The 21,447-nt window shown below is 47.4% G+C and overlaps 1 protein-coding gene across 2 annotated transcripts in view; it reads left to right on the top strand.

Moving 5' to 3' along the window:
* The window catches only part of LOC119174512 (telomerase-binding protein EST1A-like), an 89,490-nt gene extending 79,230 nt beyond the window's left edge, over nt 1-10,260 (top strand). For both annotated transcript variants that reach the window (XM_037425454.2, XM_075889561.1), the window contains exons 17-19: nt 8,623-8,837; nt 9,329-9,410; nt 10,128-10,260. In XM_037425454.2, coding sequence (XP_037281351.2) covers nt 8,623-8,837; nt 9,329-9,410; nt 10,128-10,258 — 428 coding nt within the window. In that variant the 3' untranslated portion in view covers nt 10,259-10,260. The remainder of the gene's footprint in view (nt 1-8,622; nt 8,838-9,328; nt 9,411-10,127) is intronic.
* The last annotated feature ends 11,187 nt before the right edge of the window (nt 10,261-21,447 follow it).

Consider the following 21,447-nt stretch of genomic DNA (forward strand, 5'->3'; position numbering starts at 1 on the left):
GAATCAATATACGCGGCTCGTGCAGACGGCTCCCGGGCGCCGCCTGCTAAACCGCTTACATATACAGCACACTTGCACTGCAGAGGAGGCGGAGCGTATTCCGGAACTGTGGCGGCATATGCTCTCGGTCGCTCCACTCCCCAGTAACATGGATAAGCACACGCACGAAAGCAGAAGACAGGCGCGGACTCGGACTCTTGAGAGGCAACACGGCTCCCGACCTGGTGTATTCTACGTAGATATAGCAGGGCCTTCGCCCACGGGATTTTACACGGCCTCTGTAGTTCACCGGGAAAAGCATGTCAATGGGCTCTCGTTCCGAGCACAAAATCCAGAGCGCGCTGAGGAAGTCGCGATAGCGCTTGCTGCTGCGGACCCCAACTCGAAAGTTATCATCACGGACTCCAGGAAAGCATGTACTCATTACTTGGTAGGAGAGATATCCCCCCTAGCCAGCCAAATTCTAAAACGGGCTCTCGCTGATCCAGCCCCGAAACGCATCGTATGGGCTCCTGGCCATCAGGGCCTACGAGGTAATGAGGCCGCTGACGCGGCCGCCCGAGCGCTTACCCACCGGGCTCCTCACCTTGGCTCTTATGACTCGGAGGCCAATACACCGCTGCTACGGTTCAAAGAAATTCTCACCTATTATCGTGACACTCACCGCCTTTACCCGGCTCCTGCGAAGGGGCTGAGTAAGGCGGAAGAGCGAACTCTAAGGCGCCTGCAGACAGGTACTCTACTCTGTCCTGCAATCTTAAAGCATTTCGATGCGAACACAGATGGGCGGTGCCCACACTGTGGGGAGACGTGTGATATCTTCCACATGGTATGGGCATGTCCGAAAAATCCCCACCTACCCCCTTCCCCTACCCCTTCCCGAGAGGCATGGGAGACTGCCCTCCTCGACAGCTCATCACTAGAGTCTCAACGGGCTCTGGTGAGACGGGCGCGAGTAGGGGCCTCGTCATGCGTTGTCCCGGACTAAGGACGCCGACCATGTAGCAGGGTCATGCTTTGGCCCCGTACCTCTCTCTTTTACAATAAATGTTTTTCATCATCATCATCATCGCCGGAAGTAAACAATGTGCAGGCACGCACTGTTGCAGTGGTCGAGATGGCAGACGCAGCCGCGTGTTTGAATAGATGTACGCCAGAGAGGAAGCCCACCCCTGCATTTGGGGTGGGCTTCCTCTCCGTGGCCCCAAAATGGCGGCGCGCTAAAGATTATGCTAAATTTGGTGGAAGCTGGCAACAGCGTGCCCGATTGCCCGCTGATGTCGGCTGAGTTATTAAGGGCACTTTTTGAGATGGCTTCACCCTAAAACAGGCGGTCATGTAGACTCCCAACACTGTGTCCAAGGTGAGAGACATCTAACCTGAGTATGCATTGCCTCCGTGATCGGATCACCTTTGACCGAGCTACGACGTCGTGTGATGACGCCATCGTGTGACTTGGCGCAATTTCGCAGTGACGTTACAAATTTCATCGATCTGAGAAGATGTCATGATGACGTCATCTCGCGATGGCGATTTTTTTTTTTTCACATCACGCGTCCCGTACGCCGTGTAACGCCGACGGCCAAATTTCGTGTTTCGGGGGGCGTTCTTAAGGCCTTCGCCTCAAAACTCGGGGCCTCCACGATCGCTGCGCGTTGTCTGAACGGTACCACATCACGCGAGCTGGCAAACTTGCCGAACTTGACGTTTAACGGAGCCATCCTCCACTATGCTCGCTCTGGTTGTGTTGACGTTCTTACTGCAAAAAAATACTTCGCGCGTTACGTAAGCTTGGTGTAAACACCAATTCTTCCTTCTCGCCATGTCGGCCCAAATCACCGCCCTAGTCGCGTGTTTGCTCTCTCCATTTCACGCTGTGGCATTCACCTTCTTTCAGGTCTTCTTGCGGCGACACGCCTGTCGTGCTTTGTTTTTTTTCTTTTTTTTTCTGCCGGTCATTGCACGGTCCCTTTATAATTCGGCAGCGCCCAAAGTCGCGCTAAGCACTCCCAGCAGCGAGTGGCGACACAATAGGGAGTTTTAGTGCTGGGTACGCAGGCGGCTTGCGTACGCAGGACGATGGGGCGGCGGTATTGCGCATGCGCGGAGCCCCAAAGAGATGCGTCGCAAGATCGCTGGGGCGATGCGTCTGTGCGGCCATAAACAACGCTGCCACCACTGGCCTCCTAGCGGAGATAAGCTGCCGTGGCGCACATGCTGGCGCATCATGTTACCTTGACGGCGAGCAAAGCTGAGGCTGGCCTGAGCCACCACTTTGACTTTTAAATTTTAAGCGCAAATATTATAGTGGCTAGCCACTATACGAATAGCGTGGCACAAAGTCGCGAAATCTCGGACAGCATGGATCGGCCGCCTTGTAAGGTCCACCTTCGCGAAAATTCACGGTATCCGCACTGCGGATACTCTTGCCGTCGAGTTAAAATAAGCCAAAGAGCGATCACTTATAGCGATTACACGGTTTCAGCCAGATTTCCACAGCTAGAATGGCCTGGAACATAGAACTAAAAATTTGCCATCTCCCGACCAGCTGACTAGGTGGCGCCATCTAGCGAGGTCATAGTAAAGCAGACAACCACACTTTTGTTATTGCAGAAACATTGTGCATGGTACATCTGGTGCAAAAACTGCGCAGCGACAATATTACAAATGAGTAACGATTTTATTCATTTTCACCTCAGAAACATTACGCGTAAGCTAACATGTTCATGACTGTGGTTGCACAAAGTGTCACAAGATGTCGACACTGCCGTTACATTAAACTTGTCTTTTCACTTTTTTGCGTATACCAGGATACTTTACACAATAAAAAGTGTCCTGATCACTATGTATGTTTAATTTAACATTTTAAATAATAAAAATACCTAAATAATACTTACGCGACAAGACGCTATGGCGCTGCGAGCGCGTGTGACCTTCGTGCGGCTTGCGTTTGCGTGCGTGCCACCGTGGTGCCAACTAAAAGGAATTCCGGTTGGGTATGGGTTGGGCACGCAACGCCGCACGCTCCCAAGCCCGCAAGACCCCAAGAGAATGCGTACCCAGCACTAAAACTCCCTAATGGTGCACGCAACTTGCGCGGACGGACCACACAAAAGGCCGTGCGCACCGGCGGCAGACTTTGACCTTGAGAAGCGACGATACGCTGTGATGTGTCGCAATTCGCACGCCACCTGTCTTTGGCGCGATCGTGGTCGTCATCACGCGGTCGGACGCGTCGCCGCTTTAAAGGATAATACGGCGTTTATAATTCTTTATACCTCCCAACGTGATGACCGCTCGCTCGCTCGCTCTTGGAGCGCCGTTTATTCGACGGCCCACAGGGTCTCGAGGGAGGGTAAAGGGAGGCCGCTCAGGAGAGCTTCAGCGAGTAATAGGTATATACGAGGGAACGCCCTTACTAGCGGGTGTCTCTTCCTGCATCTCGCGTTGTGTGTGTGTGTGTGTGTGTGTGTGTGTGTGTGTGTGTGTGTGTGTGTGTGTGTGTGTGTGTGTGTGTGTGTGTGTGTGTGTGCATGTGTGTGTGTGTGCATGTGTGTGTGCATGTGTGTGTGTGTGTGTGTGTGTGTTGTGTTTGTGCAGAACGTGCGGTGTATCACGCGATTCAGCCGTCTGTCTTTAGCCGCGTTCTTCCCCGGAGTGGCATCTCTTCCATTCTCACTTGGCTGGGCGACCCCTCTGTACGTTTTGCCCCTGGTGCGTTTTGTGCGTTTTTTCTATTATTGTTTCGTTTTCTATTCACCATTCACGATTATCTTTAGTGCACTGCGTGGCCGGCCGATAGTTCTTTCTGTACGGGCGCGTATACGATCGCCGCCGATCACCGCCACCAACGCCGGAAGCGCCGGTGCAACCAAAAACAGTTGTGGTGCCCCCCGACTAGCTTCCCCGCTGTTCCCTTCTTCCAGTTCTCCGGTCTTATTGCGCTGCCCCGCCCCGAATCTGTCGCCTTTTACTTCGTTCCGTTCTCTCTCTCTATTTTTTCCCCTTTTCTCTATTTATTAGGGTGCACGCGCTCGTACTGTCTTCCAAGAGAAGCAGACGAAAATTAAAAAGAAAGAAATACGGGGCACCAAGAAGCGCTAAGCAGCGCTGCGTTTTCTTTCGCGCCATTCGGGAACCCGCGTGTGTGTGGTGTGATGGTGATGGATGATGGAGACTGCGTGCAGCGGGGTCCGCGCGCACACTTCATGCGATGGCGTGCCGCTGCGCATCAACCACTGTGCTCCGTTTCCGATTGGAACCGATTCAAATTCGCTCCTCCCTGCAGACCTCTCTTCCGTTTTCCTGGGCTTCAATTTCTCAGCTAATACAGCTAGTGCGTATGCACGATGAGTCTCTCTCTCTCTCTCTCTCTCTGAAGTGGACTCTGCTGTAGCGCCAGTCTTGGGTGTTGTCGGGAGGGGGGCATGGGCTGCGAAGGGCGCCGGGCTATAGGCGTGTCTATACGGTGTCCTGCGTTGCGGGTTACAGCACGCAGGCTACGCTGGTCGGCTCCCAGCTTGGTTTTAGCACGCCAAGCTGCGTATAACTGCGCCATGTTGCAGTGACCCTCCTGTATAGGTAAGGTGGTACAGATACCGCCTCCTTTTTTCTTTCCGCCGACACTGCCGTACGCACGCACGTTGAAAGAAGAAGGAGGTGTCTTTGGCCCCGCGCTTCTTGTTCTTCTAGAGCTCGCGTAATGGGACGAGATCAGAAAGGGAGGCCCCGGTACTTCCGCGTGCCGGCATTATACGAACCGTTGCCATGATGCCGTTCCGGCTGCGTTTCGTTCTCCTTTTGTCTTTTCCCCCTTGAACGCGTCTGTGCAGCGCCTTGCCTGACTGAAGGGGAGGCTTTGTTCGTTCGGACTGGCAGGCTACTACCGCTCGGACCTACTGTTTTTGTACGAACGTGAGCTGCGGTGGTGGTGGTGGACAGCGCGCGTGCCGAATCAGAGCGGCCTTGTTCTCGCTTTGGCGTTTGTCTTCCGCGTACAATTGTATAGCTTCGACTCGTAAAAACGCGCGTACGCCAGGCGTCGCGTCGTAGCACCTTCTGACACAGCTTACACCACCCCACCCCCCCCCCCCTTTTTTTTTTGTTCTGGCGCTGTTTTACAGTCGGAACGGTGTGCGTAGGCAATTAAGGAGGCTCGTGACGTCGAAGCTTGAAAAGGTCAGGGCCACGGTCCGGTTCTCGTCTCCCGTTGTGTGCGGCCGGAAGTTTTCTGTTGTCACCCGCATTCACTGCACCTTCAGTTGTTTCTTCGTTGTTTTATGCTTTCGTATCTATGCTTTTGAAATGCCACTTTATATACTCTTCTGAAAGTCTGGAGTGGGGCTTTAGACAACCTAAAGTGTTCGGCCAAGCTAAAGAAAAAGTTTATTCTTGTTGTTGTTCTTTGTCACCGCGATCTGATTGCGAGGAACGACGTAACGGTGAATATCGCACAAGTGTGACCAGCAAGGATGGTCTAGTTGGTTATGGCGCTTGACGGCCGACCCCAAAAGGTCGCGGGATCGAATCCCCGCTGCTGCGGCAGCCGCATTTAGGCGGAGGCGAAGTGCGGGAAGCCCCGGCCTCATTTTTTCTCTGTGCCCTCGTCTTCGATTTGCGCATTTATCTTGAAAATATGAACCAGCTCGCCCAGCTGCAAGTTTTACTGAAACACTGTGCACTTCTAAAGAGATCCAGGTGGTCGAAATTCACCGAGCCCTACACAGCGTGCGTCTCTCATAATCATACCGTGGGTTCGGGACGTGAAACCCCAACAGTTATTAGAGAGTTTTAGTACTGCGGAAAGGTGCTACGTACGCATCGCGCAAGCGCCTTACGTTACGTGGCGTCGTTTGCCACTAATCGGCTTTTACTACGCCGTAGTACCCGCGTACGTAACGAGCGTGAAGCGTGTTGCGTCATCTGGTACATCAAAATAGAAGTACGTGTTGTCGACAGCCAATGTGAGCCAATCCAAGTGTTATAGCCAGATTATGGGCATATTTTAAGCCACAAAGCCGGTCGGTGCTTGCCTTCGATGCCGCCATTTTGCAAAACGAAGTCTCGCGCTGTCGCGAATTTGTTCGAGAGCGGCGCGATCACCTCATACGTACGCACGCACGCATCTCATGCGTGCGTACGTAGCAGCTGCGTACGTAACGCGATACGTGCGCGTTGCGGTCTGCGCATGCGCACTACGCAGAACGTGGTGTCCTTACGTACGCAACGTTGCCACGTACGCAGCGTACGCAGTACTAAAGCTCTCTATTGTTACACTCGCAATAATATCGTCTCATCACTCTCGCCCACAATGTAATATCTGAGCGACTGTTTTGCGGTGCGTTCTACGCGTTTCACGGCACTACACGGGTCGGTGTAGCGCCGCCTCACGCGGCTCTCGGGGGCGTCGTTAGGTGTTGTGTGTGTGTGTGTGTGTGTGTGTGTGTGTGTGTGTGTGTGCTTTATATCATTTAATCCGAAGCCGACAAACGTGTACAATATCGGGACGTACGTGGTTTCACGGGGGAAAAAAAAGAACTCGCTTCGATCGAGATGCTTTCACCTCGCGGAGAGCGTCGATGTGGGAAAACTTGCCGCATGCAGTACGACAGCCGTTATAATTCTCTATATCGCTTATGTGCGCGCACGTTGCGAACACGTAGTGTTTAAGCAATTCACGCCTCCAGAATGCAAGGCGTTGCTAAGTGTATACTACCATGTCGGTACAATGGTGCTTTCTTAATTTTTATTTAATTAATTTTATTAAGTTTAATTTGAACCTAATTAAACCCAATTTTATTAAGTGTTGGTATATATATATATATATATATATATATATATATATATATATATATATATATATATATATATATATATATATATATATATATACGAAGACAAAGAACCTGTACACATCGTTTTCACCGATTACGCCATGTGTATTCGGCACTGGATTTAGCGCGTGAAAGTTATTTAGCGCTCTCTCACCGTTGATCTCGCTTCTCATGAAATGGGCGAGACGCCGCCGTCCGCTTTATACGTCCCGAAATTCACACGGCCGGTGGGGCTTTGGACAGAGGACCTTCGCAGCCCGCGCTCCTCTTTCAAGTGGCGGCCGACCAAGGGCAATGGCATCCGTCGCAATTTGCTTTTCTTCTTTCGGACCTCCACCGTTGGAGCGAAGCGGCGGCGGTGTTTTATTCATTGTGTGTTTGTGTGGGGGGGGGGGGGGGGGGGCGGATGCTCGCGCGATGTGGGCGAGTCGGTGAACGCGCCGGTTCTTATTGACGCGCCTCTTTACGATGGCACACACACACACACACACACACACTTTGCTGGCAGCTAACGAAGCGCGGTGCCTCACGTTCGCCTCACTCTTTTCTCACTGTCCGCCTCGTTGTTTTCACTGTCGCACCGTTTGCTCCCAGTGTTTCTTTGCGAGGCGGTGGCCTGTGGTGGCTTCTTGTTGCATCGTTCGGGCGCAAATTAAATGAAGCTGCCGGTGCGCGCGAGTCGCTTGTTATTCGCCACGGGGTGTCGGCAAAGGGATGATGAGGCCGGCAATGGCGGGCGTTACGATTCACGGAACTCGGCCGCGTCTCGTTTTGCCCGTTCGAGATGACCCTTGCGGGTAACGAGAAGAGCCCGCTCTCGGCGGCTAGCGGCAGCCTTTCCACCCACGCTCCCTCCTTGTCTTATGAACTCACGCAGGCCTCTCGTGTGTTACATAGCTGTTTGTTGGTTCTGCAACGATGCTGCCATTTGCTAAGCGTGAACTACCTTTAGCTAAGCGTGAGCTGGGGGATCGTGCTTGGCCCGAGTTTGACCGGCCGCTACCCTTAAAAAATGTCTTTGTGCGTGCGCGAGGTTGGGCTTTACCGCCTATGTCAAGCGTCTTGCGGGTGAGCCAACTTTGCAGGGCATGACGCTTCTTCGGCGGCGTTCGCGGTTACCTCAGAGCTACCAAAATTTGGAACGCTGTAGCTTTAGTGCGGCCGCATTAGGGGAAACGAGGGTAAGTGGGCGGGGGGAGGGGGGGGGGAGTGTGACTGGTTGTTTGTGGCTGACGTGCCGTATTTACTCGCGTATTACAGGCTAGCATTCTTAGCTAGTGTTGGCTGACGGAGTAATTGAAGGTAATTGGGAGACAGCGGCAGTAGCGTTTATCACGCACCTACCGCTATTTCGCTGCTCACGGGTAATTATTAAACTATGTGTGGTTTTTTTTAAGAATTGTTATGGCTCAGTGGTGCTGTAAGGCGGGTTAAGTACCTACTTAACCTACTTATGGCCACCAGGACCTTGTTCTTTTATGAGTGCCTTTTATTTATTTCCACGCTCCCTCACTTTTTTTAATTCAATGTTTTCATTTATTCTTATATTTCGGTTCATTCATTCATCCACCATTTACACTATCTGAAACAAGGTTATCTTTGTCTTTTAGTGTCTAGTTGTGGTTGGTAATAACTTTGAGTAAGTTTTGTGTTACAGGTGCAGGTCCCAAGCTTAAGTTTTACACCGATTGCTCGATCACTGATTGCTCAATTTATTGTGAAAAAAAAAATGTGAAACAAAAGAAGCAAGTTACTTATTTCCCTCATACTTCTCACATGCTGTGCGCAGTGCTGAACGAGCTGCACGGGCTCGCTCGAGGGGGGTCCCGCGGTCCGGGACCCTTCCTCGACCACTGCGAGAAAGTGGGCTCAAGCGCCAGAGCTGCTCTCGCCTACCTGGAGGAAAGGTTTGGCCAGCGCGAACCGAAGCTCAGGGCAATCACCATCAGGGGCTCCATACTGGACACCATCAGCTTCCGCAGCGAGGATGTGGGTGACTACAAGGTATGCCACAACCGCTTCTCACTTGCCCATTGTTTTTTGCGAGATCGTATTTAACACCTGCTCCAGTTGACCCTCCAATTAACCAAATTGGTTCATTTGTTTCAATGTAACTGAGCTAGCTCTCCTTGCTGTTTCAACTAGTGTAATAGGTTTGGCTCCTAAACTTGGAAAAGCGTTGGTGTTAGGGAAGCCTAGCTGTGCCTTGAGGAGAAAAAGTACTTAGCCAAACAGTGAAATGTTTATTTCTAGTAGAGAGAAATGCAGATGAAGCAGCAGTGTTGTTACCTTGTGAACGCAGCAATCAAAAAAAGGCTCGCTTCCCTGATTTTCAGGCAACTTCATTCACTAAGTGTTGCTATGTGCCCTGGATTGTTTCAAGCTAGAGGGGTTCGGAGTAGAATTTCTCAATGTCCGCAGCACAGCTGCATGATATGAAAGTTCATCTAAATAACGAATGGTGGCATTTCTCATTTTTTTTTTTATTTTTTAAGGGGACCAATGACGACCAAATCCTGACCTGCTGCCGGCTGCTTTGCAATGATCGTACAGAGCATGCACTTCCAAGGGAGCCTGGTAAGTGTATGTGTTTATGGAGTGGTAAAGACATTTCAGGCGAGGTTGGGGTTCATCGAGATTGTTGGAACTTCATTTTTACCCACTCTGAGTAAATGGCAGTCGGCGCAGAAACTACCCGCAGTGCGTGGTAGTTCCTGATAAGGCAGTGAAAGGATGTGTTGGCGCTATTTAAAGAATGGTTGATACCGTTTAGATATGATACGGTGTTGTTGGTGCAGAAGCGTAGAACGTTGAAACTCTTCGTACTTAATTGAGGAACTTCTCAAAGCAATGATTGCGCTTCTAAGTGCAGTGATAGTTCTGTAGACTGTAGGATGGGTTGTGACATTACGTGTGGAGAATTCATTGTTGTGGCCTTCTCTGCGGCCCTGTATCCACAAACTATGCCTTATGATTGTTGCACTGTTTAGGCTGTTAAGCTAGATGTCGCAGGTTTGAACTTAAAAACACCAGCAATATCCTCATCAAATAATGTACAAACTTGCTTGTGTACTGTTGGGAATTTTTGGTTGCACGTTCAAGACTACTAGGGCGGTGAAGGTTAAGCTGTACATCTCGACTGCCGCATCCCCGATAATGGTTTTGTGGTACTGACAAAAAAAAAACGCAATAGTGAAAAGGAGAGATATAAAAACACCGATCTGATAGCAAATATTTACGTTTAGCAGCAAGGGCCATGTTGGACTTACCTGGGTCTTTTGTTTTTCTCAACAGATAGACCAGTGAAGCTGTACCGAGAAACAGTCCTCATCACCGAGGACCGGAACCTGTGCGTGAAAGCTCTGACACACAACGTGCCCGTCAGAGATTTGCCAGCCTTCCTCCGTTGGGCCAACATTTCGTGAGAGCAGGATGCGAAAGAAAGAGAAAACTTCTCTCTGAATCGATGCATATGAGCACCGAGTGAAGACTGCGCAGGAACCACCTGAAGGATACCGTTGCCACCGAATCACTCTGGATGACACAGCCTTTGCGCAGAACCAGCTCTACCAGCACAAGTCTGTCAGCCTGGCCAGCCGTACCGTAAGGCTCAACGTCACTGACTGAAATCCAGGAATACGACGGACGCACCCACTTTGGCCTCCACTAGGGTGCCCTTCACTTTGAGGAGATGACGCAACAACTGTTACTACACTTTTAAAAAGGGGGGTGGGGAAGAGGGGGGAGGAGTTTCTTGGCTATGTCACGAGGCACGCCAGGCATAAGGTACAAGCTCGAATAGCTGACGCAAAATGGCCACTTTTTGTTACATGCACTTCTATACCTCTGAGGTTTGTTGGAATGCATCTTCTAAATCAATCATTGCTATCTCGGAAGAATAGGAAAGGGGATTGCACACAAAAAAAAAAGCCACAGATTGCATTCTTTTTCACCACTTTGACAAGCCCTGCAGAAGAGGGCTTTTGATAGCTAAAGGACTAGCTCGTTGAATGATAAAGAATGCATGGGAATGGTTGTTTGCTACATCACCTAGCTGTGCCTAGTTCTCGTGCTGCAGTTGAAGAACAGCTGCTGGAAAAGTCTTACAAGTACTGAGACGTCTCCTTACCACTTGGCAAATACCAACACTCACAGCAGTGGCACAATCATTGCGAAAAATGAGCCTATACAACATGCAGAGAAATGAAAGTTTGTGTGTGAAAGCAAATAAAAAATAAGCTGCCTGATTGAATGCAAATGTATATTTTTGCCACAAGTGAATGATGAATTGAACTGGCTTGTCTGCAGAAGAGCCACGTTTTTATGTTTTTTCAAGTACTACACTATGGGCAGTATTGCCACTGCAGCACACTCCTATCATTGTCTTCAGAAAGCAGTTAGTCAGCTGTGGCAACGGTATTGCCCCCACCCCCCCTCTTCCTGTGGAAGCGAACACTTTGTCGAAAATGCACTTCTTCTTTTCCTCTTGCTCCTAGATCATGACAGAAAACCACAAACACCTTCACATCTTTGAGCTGGTTTCCTAGTATTTCTGATATTCATTTATCAGAAGCTGACATAGTGCAAACTGTAACATCTCTATGAGCAATGCAGCATAGCCATAAACTGGTTTGAACATCATAACCACCTTGTTTTCTTTGCTTTCTTGGGTAATGTAAGCACGGTACTTCTAGCTGGGCATGTTTGAGTAAAGAAGGGAGTGAAATGGGATGCGGACGAAACAAGGGTACAAGACACAGCGCTTTCTGGCATCCCATCTCTTTGCTCATGTTGCAATTGATCCACCTTTACTCAATGTATTTCTAATAACAATAAGTGGTTTTTATATCTCGACTGAAAACTTTAGAGACTGCGCGCACGTAGCATTTCGCCTGTCGGTTAACGTACCAGCAGTCATTTTTCAGATCTTCCCACAGCTGAAAGCAGTGTCACAGTAAAATTATTGAGCACTGGCGGCAAAATGTTTCAAGCGAGTGTCAGAGGGCTGTTTACTGATGCTAACAGAATGCTTTTAAAACTTGGATAAAATGCTTATCTACATGAACATTTTGTGCAAGCGTGTTCTTGGTCTGAAGCAGAAAATCCCTTTCAGCCTTTATCCATACAGAAGTGATGTTAGCTTTGCTATTCTACTTTTTATGTTGTGAATGAAACATGGTGTTTGGGCCACAGTTCTTTATTAATTTTTTGTATTTATTCATTCATAGAAAGCTTTTGTGGTGTGATGTTGATTGTTGCTTGTACATAAGTTGTGTGAAGAAAAAAAGAAGAGTGCGAAAATGGTGTCTATATGGAATGTATTGTGTATAAATGGAATGCATTGTGTATAGGCTTCACTCTTTCGTACCCCAAGGTGCCATATTTCAGTTTTGACTTTTCTCTGGCAGTGTGTTAATTGTGCAGTCATGCTGAGGTTGTGATACAGTTGTTGTTTCTTGTGTAAAAGTGAATTGTGTAAGTGCATGTTTTCATCATATCGTGGCATCTTACTTCCTCTGCCTCCACCCCTGTTTTTTGTTTTTGTTTCCAGTTTGAATGTCTTTTTTTTTCTTTGAGTGATGAAGAGGAGCTTGCCATGACATGACAGATGAATAAGTTTTGGTTATATGTTTGTTTTCTTTTTTAAAAGCTTACATTCAGCTTTTTTATACTGTGTTTCATGTCATACTTTGTATTGTGCGAAATACAAGTTGTAAATGTAGGCATATGCCATGTATTCAACATTTCATGTACTACGCAACTTTGCAAGTTCAGTAGCTGTTTGGTGCATTAGCATTGTGAGCATTGTGGTAGCTACACAGTGGTGCAGATGTATCAGGCTCAAAAACCACTTCACTCCAAAATTGATGCCTGTGGCTGCAGTAACTGCACTGTACCGTAATTGCATTTTCCCGAGTCAGTGGCACATTGAAGTCTCGCAATTTCATTTTCTTCTACATCAGTAGCACACATGACAGCGAGAAACACACCCTCATTCTGGAACCTGAAATAAACGGGTGGCTTGCAATTTCCTTACGTGTGGTGGTTGGGAGTGTAGCTATGGAATGCGAGATGTCATGCTTTCGTTATTTGCCATTATTCATCTGTTGCATTGTGAAATATTACAAATGAAATTTGTGTGAAAATTCGATGTTGGAGCAATGCGGCGGCATGCTGTTGCATTCGCTCGCACCTCTCGTCATTGGTCCAGCCGCTCTTACTAATAGTATTTAGCCACGGTCATTGCTTAGCGCTTCTTAGATGCAACACTTTCATCTTCTGATTGGACTAAACTTTTGAAAAAATCAATGACAACATAAAATATGCAATAGTGCTGTTGTCTTTTGTAGCCATTATGTGATTTTTTTTTCCGTGAAATCATTGCAGGCAGCATTCATTTGTTCTGGTAAAGATTATATGCACGTGCTAGCGTGCACGCACACAGACACACACACACAGAAAAGTGAGGTTGCGTTGGTATCTTACACAGCAGTATTATCACATTCTTCTAGGCTCCTTAATTTTGTGCTACATGTTCTGCAATACTTCCATTGCGCATTTATTGAAGTGTGTAATGCACAGCATACCAACTGAAATGAATGTTAAGAGTGCATTCATGTGGAAATTTTTTGATATTAGTTGTTAGAAGGCTTTTCATAATTTGTAAACTATTATGGGAGATATTGGGTATGGTTTACATATTCAAATATTATCATTGTGTGCCATTTGATTTCTTATACCGCTAGTACATCTTCCACAATGCTCACAGTTACTTTTTCATGGTTTTCATCTTGTGCTTGATATCTTCCTATTCTTCATTGTCTGTTCAAAAGAAGCTCGCCATTACTGAATGTTTAACTTTGATACTCATGCTTGGTATACTGGCTTGAAGCAGACAGTATGGCTGGTACAAAAGAGGTGATGGGAAGGGACATTCATTCCCATCACGGCTAGTTATGGTATGTGTATATAGGAAAACCTCAGCTACTCGCTGCTGGGTATCTTTTTTTTTTATGTATATGGGCTGGCGTATTGGTGTCTTTGTTGTTGTTGGTGTTTTCGAGTGGTGCTTCTATCGTTCACCTTTAATGCTGCTTGGTCGCAGTTGCAGAAACCCAACCTCCCCCTCACATTTGTCGCGACAACTTTTTGCTGTCAGCGTGCGACTTTGTAAGCCCTTCGAATGTGGCCCTCCGTCTTGCAATAACAGCAGGAAAGCTGCATCAAAGCTTCGTGCTTTTCGGACCATCCCCAGATGCCTTGTAGACATTTGTTATTTTACTCACCTACAGTGACAAGGGTACATGGAACAAATGACCATATATTCCTTTGCCATGCAGATGTATATGTATAAAATAAAAGTTGTTTAAATTCATAGAGGTGCAATACCTCGTGCAAGTGTGACAACTGTTCTACTGTAAATTGGAAGTGAAATGGACAGAGCAAAGGCGAAGCATTCGATTGGCAACTTTTTTGCATAGCCACTTTCAAGCATTGCAGCTGAATACACTTGAACATACCTGCCTGAAGGCGGTATGTTGACCTTGCAATGCCACTACTGTAGACTATTATAACCGCCGAGCTGCATGCACTAGCTACTGTGTGGTCTGTTTTGGTGTTAGTTGTTTTGAATTATTGAAGTGGTATTTGTTATTGTGTTGCTATTGGTGTCCCACTTCCTCATGAGCAGAGAATAGTGCAAAGCATATTTCTACACTATTTGTGAAATCGCTACTTTCTTTTAAAGCAGTGAGCCTAACTTCGTGTCGTTTCCATTTTCAGTTTACTATTGCATTTTCATTAAGTGCTGCGTGCGTTGCCCCTACTTTTCCTCCTGCCACATGAGTGACGCTCAGGTTTGTTTCCGTAGAGTACACGTCTAAGCTGCCATTGGTTCTCTATATTTGTGAGCATTCGTGTTGGTCCTGTCACAGTGAAATGCAAGCACATTTAGGTCATTATGTGATGGTCATTAAAGTTCAACAGTTTCTATTACAACCTTTGCCCTTGTCTTGTGTGTTTGTTTGGGGATCGAAATGGTAAGCCGACAGCCGTTCGAAATCTGGTATTCTTTTTCAATTTCGGAAAATTGCATCACAATAATAAAATGAATCATAGATGCATTTTTGTTATTTTTGACCAGAAAGGTAAAGCGCTTGAAGAAGTTTTCGATTTTATGAAGTTTCATCTCGCTTTCATATAATTGGTTGTGGGTGCATTTGTGAGCGATAAGGTAAACTTTATTGCCTTTGGAAATTTAATTTTGTGGTGCGTGTATCTAGCGACTGACTTAGTTTTTTGTGCAGCACTTTCACTTGATCAACAGACATCCGGTTCAGGTAAAGCTTCAGAAAATAAAGCCAAGGGTGGCTTATTTACCTTGGATGTATGAAAGCATAAGTTTCAAAAAGCTTCAAACATAACAGATCAGTTGTCTGGAGATTAACCGGGGGGCTGCATGTCCTTGGAGCCCCAGATGGATAGGACAATGTAGCAGCCTACGAAGGTCGTCGTTCAGAACTGCCAGGTGAAGCATTCTCTAGGGGGCAAACAACTTGCAGGGAAGAAATGAAAAGAAGACAACCGCCCGTTCGTAGCACAAGGCCACGAGAAAGTCCATATAGATTCTCAGTATGGATTTCCTTGTGACTTTGCGCTACAAACGGGTGGCCGTCTTCTTTCCTTTAACCAACCCTTCCACCACCTTGCGGGTTTCTGCAGAACTCGTTTGCAATACTTGTGTTCATGTGCTTCGAGTTGTCGATGAATTCGCCCTCGCGCTGTCAATTGCTAGCTTCTTGGTTAGCTCAATTGGCAGAGCAACCGCCCCAAATAGGCATTGGTCCCGGGTTTGAACCCCAGAACAGGACGAATTTTTCAGCAACTAAGAGGCTTTCTGAGAAATCTGTATGGATTTTCATGTTGCTTTTTTGCTACAAACAGGTGGTTATCTTCTTTACCTTTCTTAACCCTTCCGGCAGCTTGCAGGTTTCAGCAGAACTCATTTGCAACTTGCAATGGCATGACTAACATTACATCCTCGCTAATTACGGGAAGATTGAAGATGCGGGTGTGAGCCACACACAAAAAGAAAAAAAATTAATGCAAGTAATCAAAATTAAGCATTGCAAAATTAACAAACCGGCAGATCTCGCGTATTGTGGGGATCGATGTATGCAGAGCATGCGAAGGCGATATGACTGGTCATGGTCGTCGGCGAAATTTCGTCTTGGGGTGGAAACTTGTGTTGCGTTGCGACTGGGGGAGAGAAATTGCTAGTGTAGCTTGGGGGGAGGGGGTTTCCTTTTGCAGCCCCATTGCTGATGCCTACGACTTTTTTTTGGGGGGGGGGGGGGGGGCTATGTCAGGCATCCGGTGGTGTCCGCGCGCCGGCAGTGGTTCGCTCTCACTTTCCCATATCAACAGCTGCGGGCGCGCGCGCTTATTCTCGCCCGACAGCTAACCGGGACATGTAGTGCGAAAGAGAGTATAGGTGCAGTGCTTCACCTATCCTCTCGCCGTTCACTCTCTCTCCTCCTTGCGCTCCACTTTCCCGTTCGCTTGTGTAGCGAACGGTCAAGAACGCTTGTGTTTGCGAGGATGGTTGGCCTGGATAGTGTTACATAGAACAATTTCGGTGGATGGCGGTGAACTTCAACTGACGTTCATCTGACCTGACACTTGAATCATTGCAATGCAAATGTTGCATCAAGACGTTCATCTGGGCTAGCTGGTTCATATCATTGGGAAGGCACGACAAGACTGAACAATGCAGGAAGCACACGTGACACACAGGAGCGCTTGCTAACAATTGGACTTATTTTCCACCAAGATGGCTTATACATGCACATAAGCTGGAAAAATGACTCGCCAGAATGCAAAAAAACAAAAACAAATTGTCTTACTTGGTTCATAATGTGTGGTAAACGAACATTATTTTTTTGTTTCTTTTCATGAGCCATTTCACCAATGTGACAAAAAATAACAGGAAGGTAGAACGCACGATTATCAATGCATGGCTAAAGGTAGTATCACTACAGGCAGTACGCCCCGAAACTCAGCCGCAGCGTGGCGTTGCGGTGCGCCCGCCTGGGCGCCATTTCTTTACATGCGAAGTTTTCCATTGCGTACTGCAAGCACTTTCGGCGTCTATCTGCGTATCTATCTAGCCGATTACGACTGCGTGCTCTACTGCTGTCACCTCCTTTACATGGCGTCAACCCCCAATCAGCACGGGAGGGTGAGATTGTTCGACGAATATGAGGCGCTAGTGAAGACTTGAATAATGTCACAAACGTTGTGTATGTCGTCGAACACCACCCTTTAAACAGTGACACATACTCACGGGCAAGTATGTGCCACTGTTATGCGGGTATGTGCCACAGGTGATTGAAATTTAGTATCTATCCAGGAACGGCGAGAACATACATGAGTAATTTAAGCGTCCTAACGTTAAGGAAAAGCTGACATCGGCAGCGTTGACCCAACAAACGCATACAGTATATATCATGCTCTCAGCAGGAATCAAACCCCGCCCCGCCGCGGTGGTCTAGTGGCTAAGGTACTCGGCTGCTGACCCGCAGGTCGCGGATTCGTATCCAGGCTGCGGCGGCTGCATTTCCGATGGAGGCGGAAATGTTGTAGGCCCGTGTATTCAGATGGGGGTGCACGTTAAAGAACCCCAGGTGGTCTAAATTACCGGAGCCCTCCACTACGGCGTCTCTCATAATCAAATGGTGGTTTTGGGACGTTAAACCCCACAAATCAATCAAATCAGGAATCAAACCCCAGCGTTCTGTGTGGCAATCAAGTATTCTACCACAGAGCCACGCCAGGTCTCGGAACTACTTTTCAAAGATACCGTAATGTTGGTGAAATGTCAGTGCTAGGGGAATATCCAATTTTATAAACATTGCGTACGTACTCCTATCATATAGCCGTAACGTAGGGCTAATGTGAATTGCAGCTTGGTGACATTTGTTAAAGCTTATTTATGGAGCAGTGTCCCGGGCTGCCATTTTCGTGAGCTTCAGTGCTTCATACCAGCTATTTATCGCGTGCTTACAGGAGGTTTTCAGAAGCTTAGAATGGTAACAGTTAGGGATAAGAGTTAAGGGAGAGTACCTTAGTAACCTACGCTTCGCCGATGACATTGCATTGCTGAGTAACTCTGGGGACGAATCGCAACTCATGATTACGGAGTTAGGCAAGGAGAGCAGAAAGGTGGGTCTTAAAATTAATCTGCAGAAAACGAAAGTAATGTACAACAACCTCGGAAAAGAGCAGCGCTTCGAGATAGGCAATAGTGAACTGCAAGTTGTAAAAGACTATGTCTACTTAGGGCAGGTAATAACCGTGGTGCCGAACCACGAGATTGAAGTAACTTGAATAAGAATGGGGGGGAGCACATTTGGCAAGCACTCTCAAATTATGACAGGTAGATTGCCACTACCCCTCAAGAGGAAGGTATATAACAGCTGTATCTTGCCGGTAATTAGCTACGGAGCAGAAACCTGGAGACTTACAAAGAGGGTTTAGCTTAAACTGAGGACGACACAGCGAGCAATGGAAAGAAAAATGATAGGTGTAACCTTAAGAGACAAGAGGAGAGCAGAGTGGATCAGGGAACAAACGGGGGTTAAGGATATTATAGTTGAAATCAAGAAGAGGAAATGGACCTGGGCCGGGTACTGTAGCGCGTAGACAGGATAACCGCTGGTCATTAAGGGTAACTAACTGGATTCCCAGAGAATGCAAGCGGGTTAGGGGGAGACAGAAGGTTAATTGGGCAGATCAGATTAAGAAGTTTGCGGGTATAAATTGGCAGCAGCAACCACAGGACCGGGTTAACTGACGGAACATGGGAGAGGTCTTTGTCCTGTGGTGGACGTAATCAGGCTGATGATGATTATGATAATGATGATGATGACAAGCTTATCGCTTCTGATGTTGTTAACACTTATGTTTCTGTTGGCACCGTTGCGCAAGTGCAAACATCCGTTCAATGTACGTCTAATTTTGCATATATTTAGCGTTATTCCCTGACGTGTCGTTCAATAAATACAATTACAACATGGTTACCTTCTCTATGCATGCTTCACATAACTTCGATTCCCAAGGTATGTGGGATCTGCCTTTCTTATGTTTTCGGCTATCAGGTGACCCATGCTTGTTACTGTGTTTGCTGTGCTTGTGTGATTAGTGTGACGTGGTATTTCTCGGCCTTTCCTGTCCTTGTGTGTTGCTGTTGCATTTACAATAACGTGGCATTGAAAGTTTTTTTTCTCAACTTCTGCATGCTATGTGGCTTCGCAAAAGTGGCCGGGCAGTAGCACAGTGTTGCTTGTCCAGTTACATCAAATAAACAGTTTTCAATGGCGTGGTTTACGTTTCCTCAAACTGCACTAACAACAAGCTAAACGACGAAAATTTTCTACGGGGAGGGTTCTATGCGAGACCGGAAGTCAAACTGGGAGAGTGGGCGAAAACAACGGAGCTGCCGTCAAGGCGCATAGCTATATGGCCGAGCAGAAGCAGCAGAAGTTCGTCGCGAGCACCTGGACGTCTCGGCGTCGTATTACCGAGTTTGCGGGGCGCAATGCTCCAACGTTTGGGCACGCCTCACCGAAGTCAGCTATATGCAGGTGCAGTGCGCGTACAGAACTTATCCGTCGGCCTTAATCAGCCACCACAGCAGTAGCGGTTTTTCTTTGAATGCCTCTGAGTGGCAGACCTGCACAGTGATGATATGATAAATCAGCGCTTAGCTTACGCGATTAGATACCAGGAGCAGGGCCTCAGGCGCGAAAACACGAAGAAGACACCGCTAACTTGCATGGCTATACCTATAATCAAGTGAACAGCGACAGGATAGTGCGATGAGCTAAAAGGCAAAGAAAACTACTCGACACTTGCAAACTTTATTGATTGATTGATACGCGGAGTTTAATGTCCCAAAACAACCATATGATTATGAGTGACGCCGTAGTGGAGGGCTCCGGAAATTTAGACCACCTGGGGTTCTTTAACGTGCACCCAAATCTGAGCACACGGGCTTACAGCATTTTTTGCCTCCATCGAAAATGCAGCCGCCGCAGCCGAGATTCGATCCCGCGTCCTGAGGTTCAGCAGCCGACTACCTTATAGCCACTAGACCACCGCGGCGGGGCTTGCCAAACTTGAAAGGAAGATCTTGGTGATTCCTGCTACGAGCGCAATTTCAGCGTTGCCGGATACATAATGCAAGAACGGCGCTCTCGATTGAAGCCATAGTCCATGGACATTTTTTTTTTTTTCTGCACAAGAGTTGGTGAACGGTTGTGCATTCAGGCGGTCTCTACTTTTATCAACAAATAAAAAAAAACTACAGGGAAAGATGGCACGCATTTTTCTTAATAAATGCGGTTTCGTTTTAATAGATACACCTTTGGAAACATTGTATTTCTCAATCCTATTACGTTTGTTTTTTTGAGACGTTAAACCCCGCATATCAATCAATCAATTATGTTTGTTGCGATTTCAATAAAGAGAACCATGCATGGGTGCATTTCTGAACAAAATGGTAAGCCTGTAGCCTTTCCCATACCTTGTTCTTCTCGATCCCCTAATGTTTTATCTGATTTTAATCGAACGAATCGTGGGAGCATTTCTGACCGAAATGGCGAGCCTTTACAAATCTTGTATTTTTTTCGACACCGTGATGCTTCATCACATTTGAAGAAAAGCGGACCACCGGTATATACGTCCCTGACGAAGGTGGGTCTTTGAAAATCTCGTGTTAATGCTGTAGCGTTAAAGAGCTCGTTTCGCAGAAGTTCCATCATGTGCGTTGTTGCCGGCGTACGCGTCGCTGGTTGTGAGCGGAAAATCGTCTCGTCTGCGACTGAAAAACCGAGAAAGATGCAAATAAAATAATGCAATTTTCCGGGTGCCAGCAAGGATCGAATCCATGACGTTTACATGAAAAGCAGGTTCCCTCACACTGCCATGCAATCTTTTTTTTCTTTATTACACAGCCACGCAATCGCTTCGAATGAGATCGAAAATTACTTGTTCTGCCTGGAAAGGCAGCGAAAATAACGTCCATACATTACAATGGCACCGTGTCCTGTACTCGGGCATCACAATACATGTTACATTACAATACATCACAATAATGCGTTGTACAAGCGCACATTGCTATCGTGCGTCAGAAGATGACTCCAGCCACTGAGCATTTGTTGGTGTATATTCCCGGATAGATTTTACTCAGAAGACTGAGATTGGGGTACGTATTAGTCTGCAGCTGTCTGCAGGCAACCGACTGCTCTCTGTTGAAGTCTTTGTAGGGAGGGGGGTATTTCCTCCTCAGGGCTCTCTGGTGTTCTAAAATTGCTCCATAGCGTCTAGTAACTCTGGCTGGTTCCTCGTCATTGTGCGCCCCCCGGTCGGCGTATTCTCGGGCAATGGCGTCGGCACGCTGGTTCCCTGTCATAGTTCCATGGCCTGGTGTCCACGTAATGGAGCAGCTCGAGAAGTTGATTTTTCTTCCCTTGAGTATGCGGATGACAGCACTGGATATGCGTCCACTGCTGTACCGTCGACACGCTTCTTGCGAGTCAGTAACTATTTATGT

Source organism: Rhipicephalus microplus, chromosome 3, assembly GCF_043290135.1.
Source record: "Rhipicephalus microplus isolate Deutch F79 chromosome 3, USDA_Rmic, whole genome shotgun sequence".
NCBI lineage: Eukaryota > Metazoa > Arthropoda > Arachnida > Ixodida > Ixodidae > Rhipicephalus > Rhipicephalus microplus.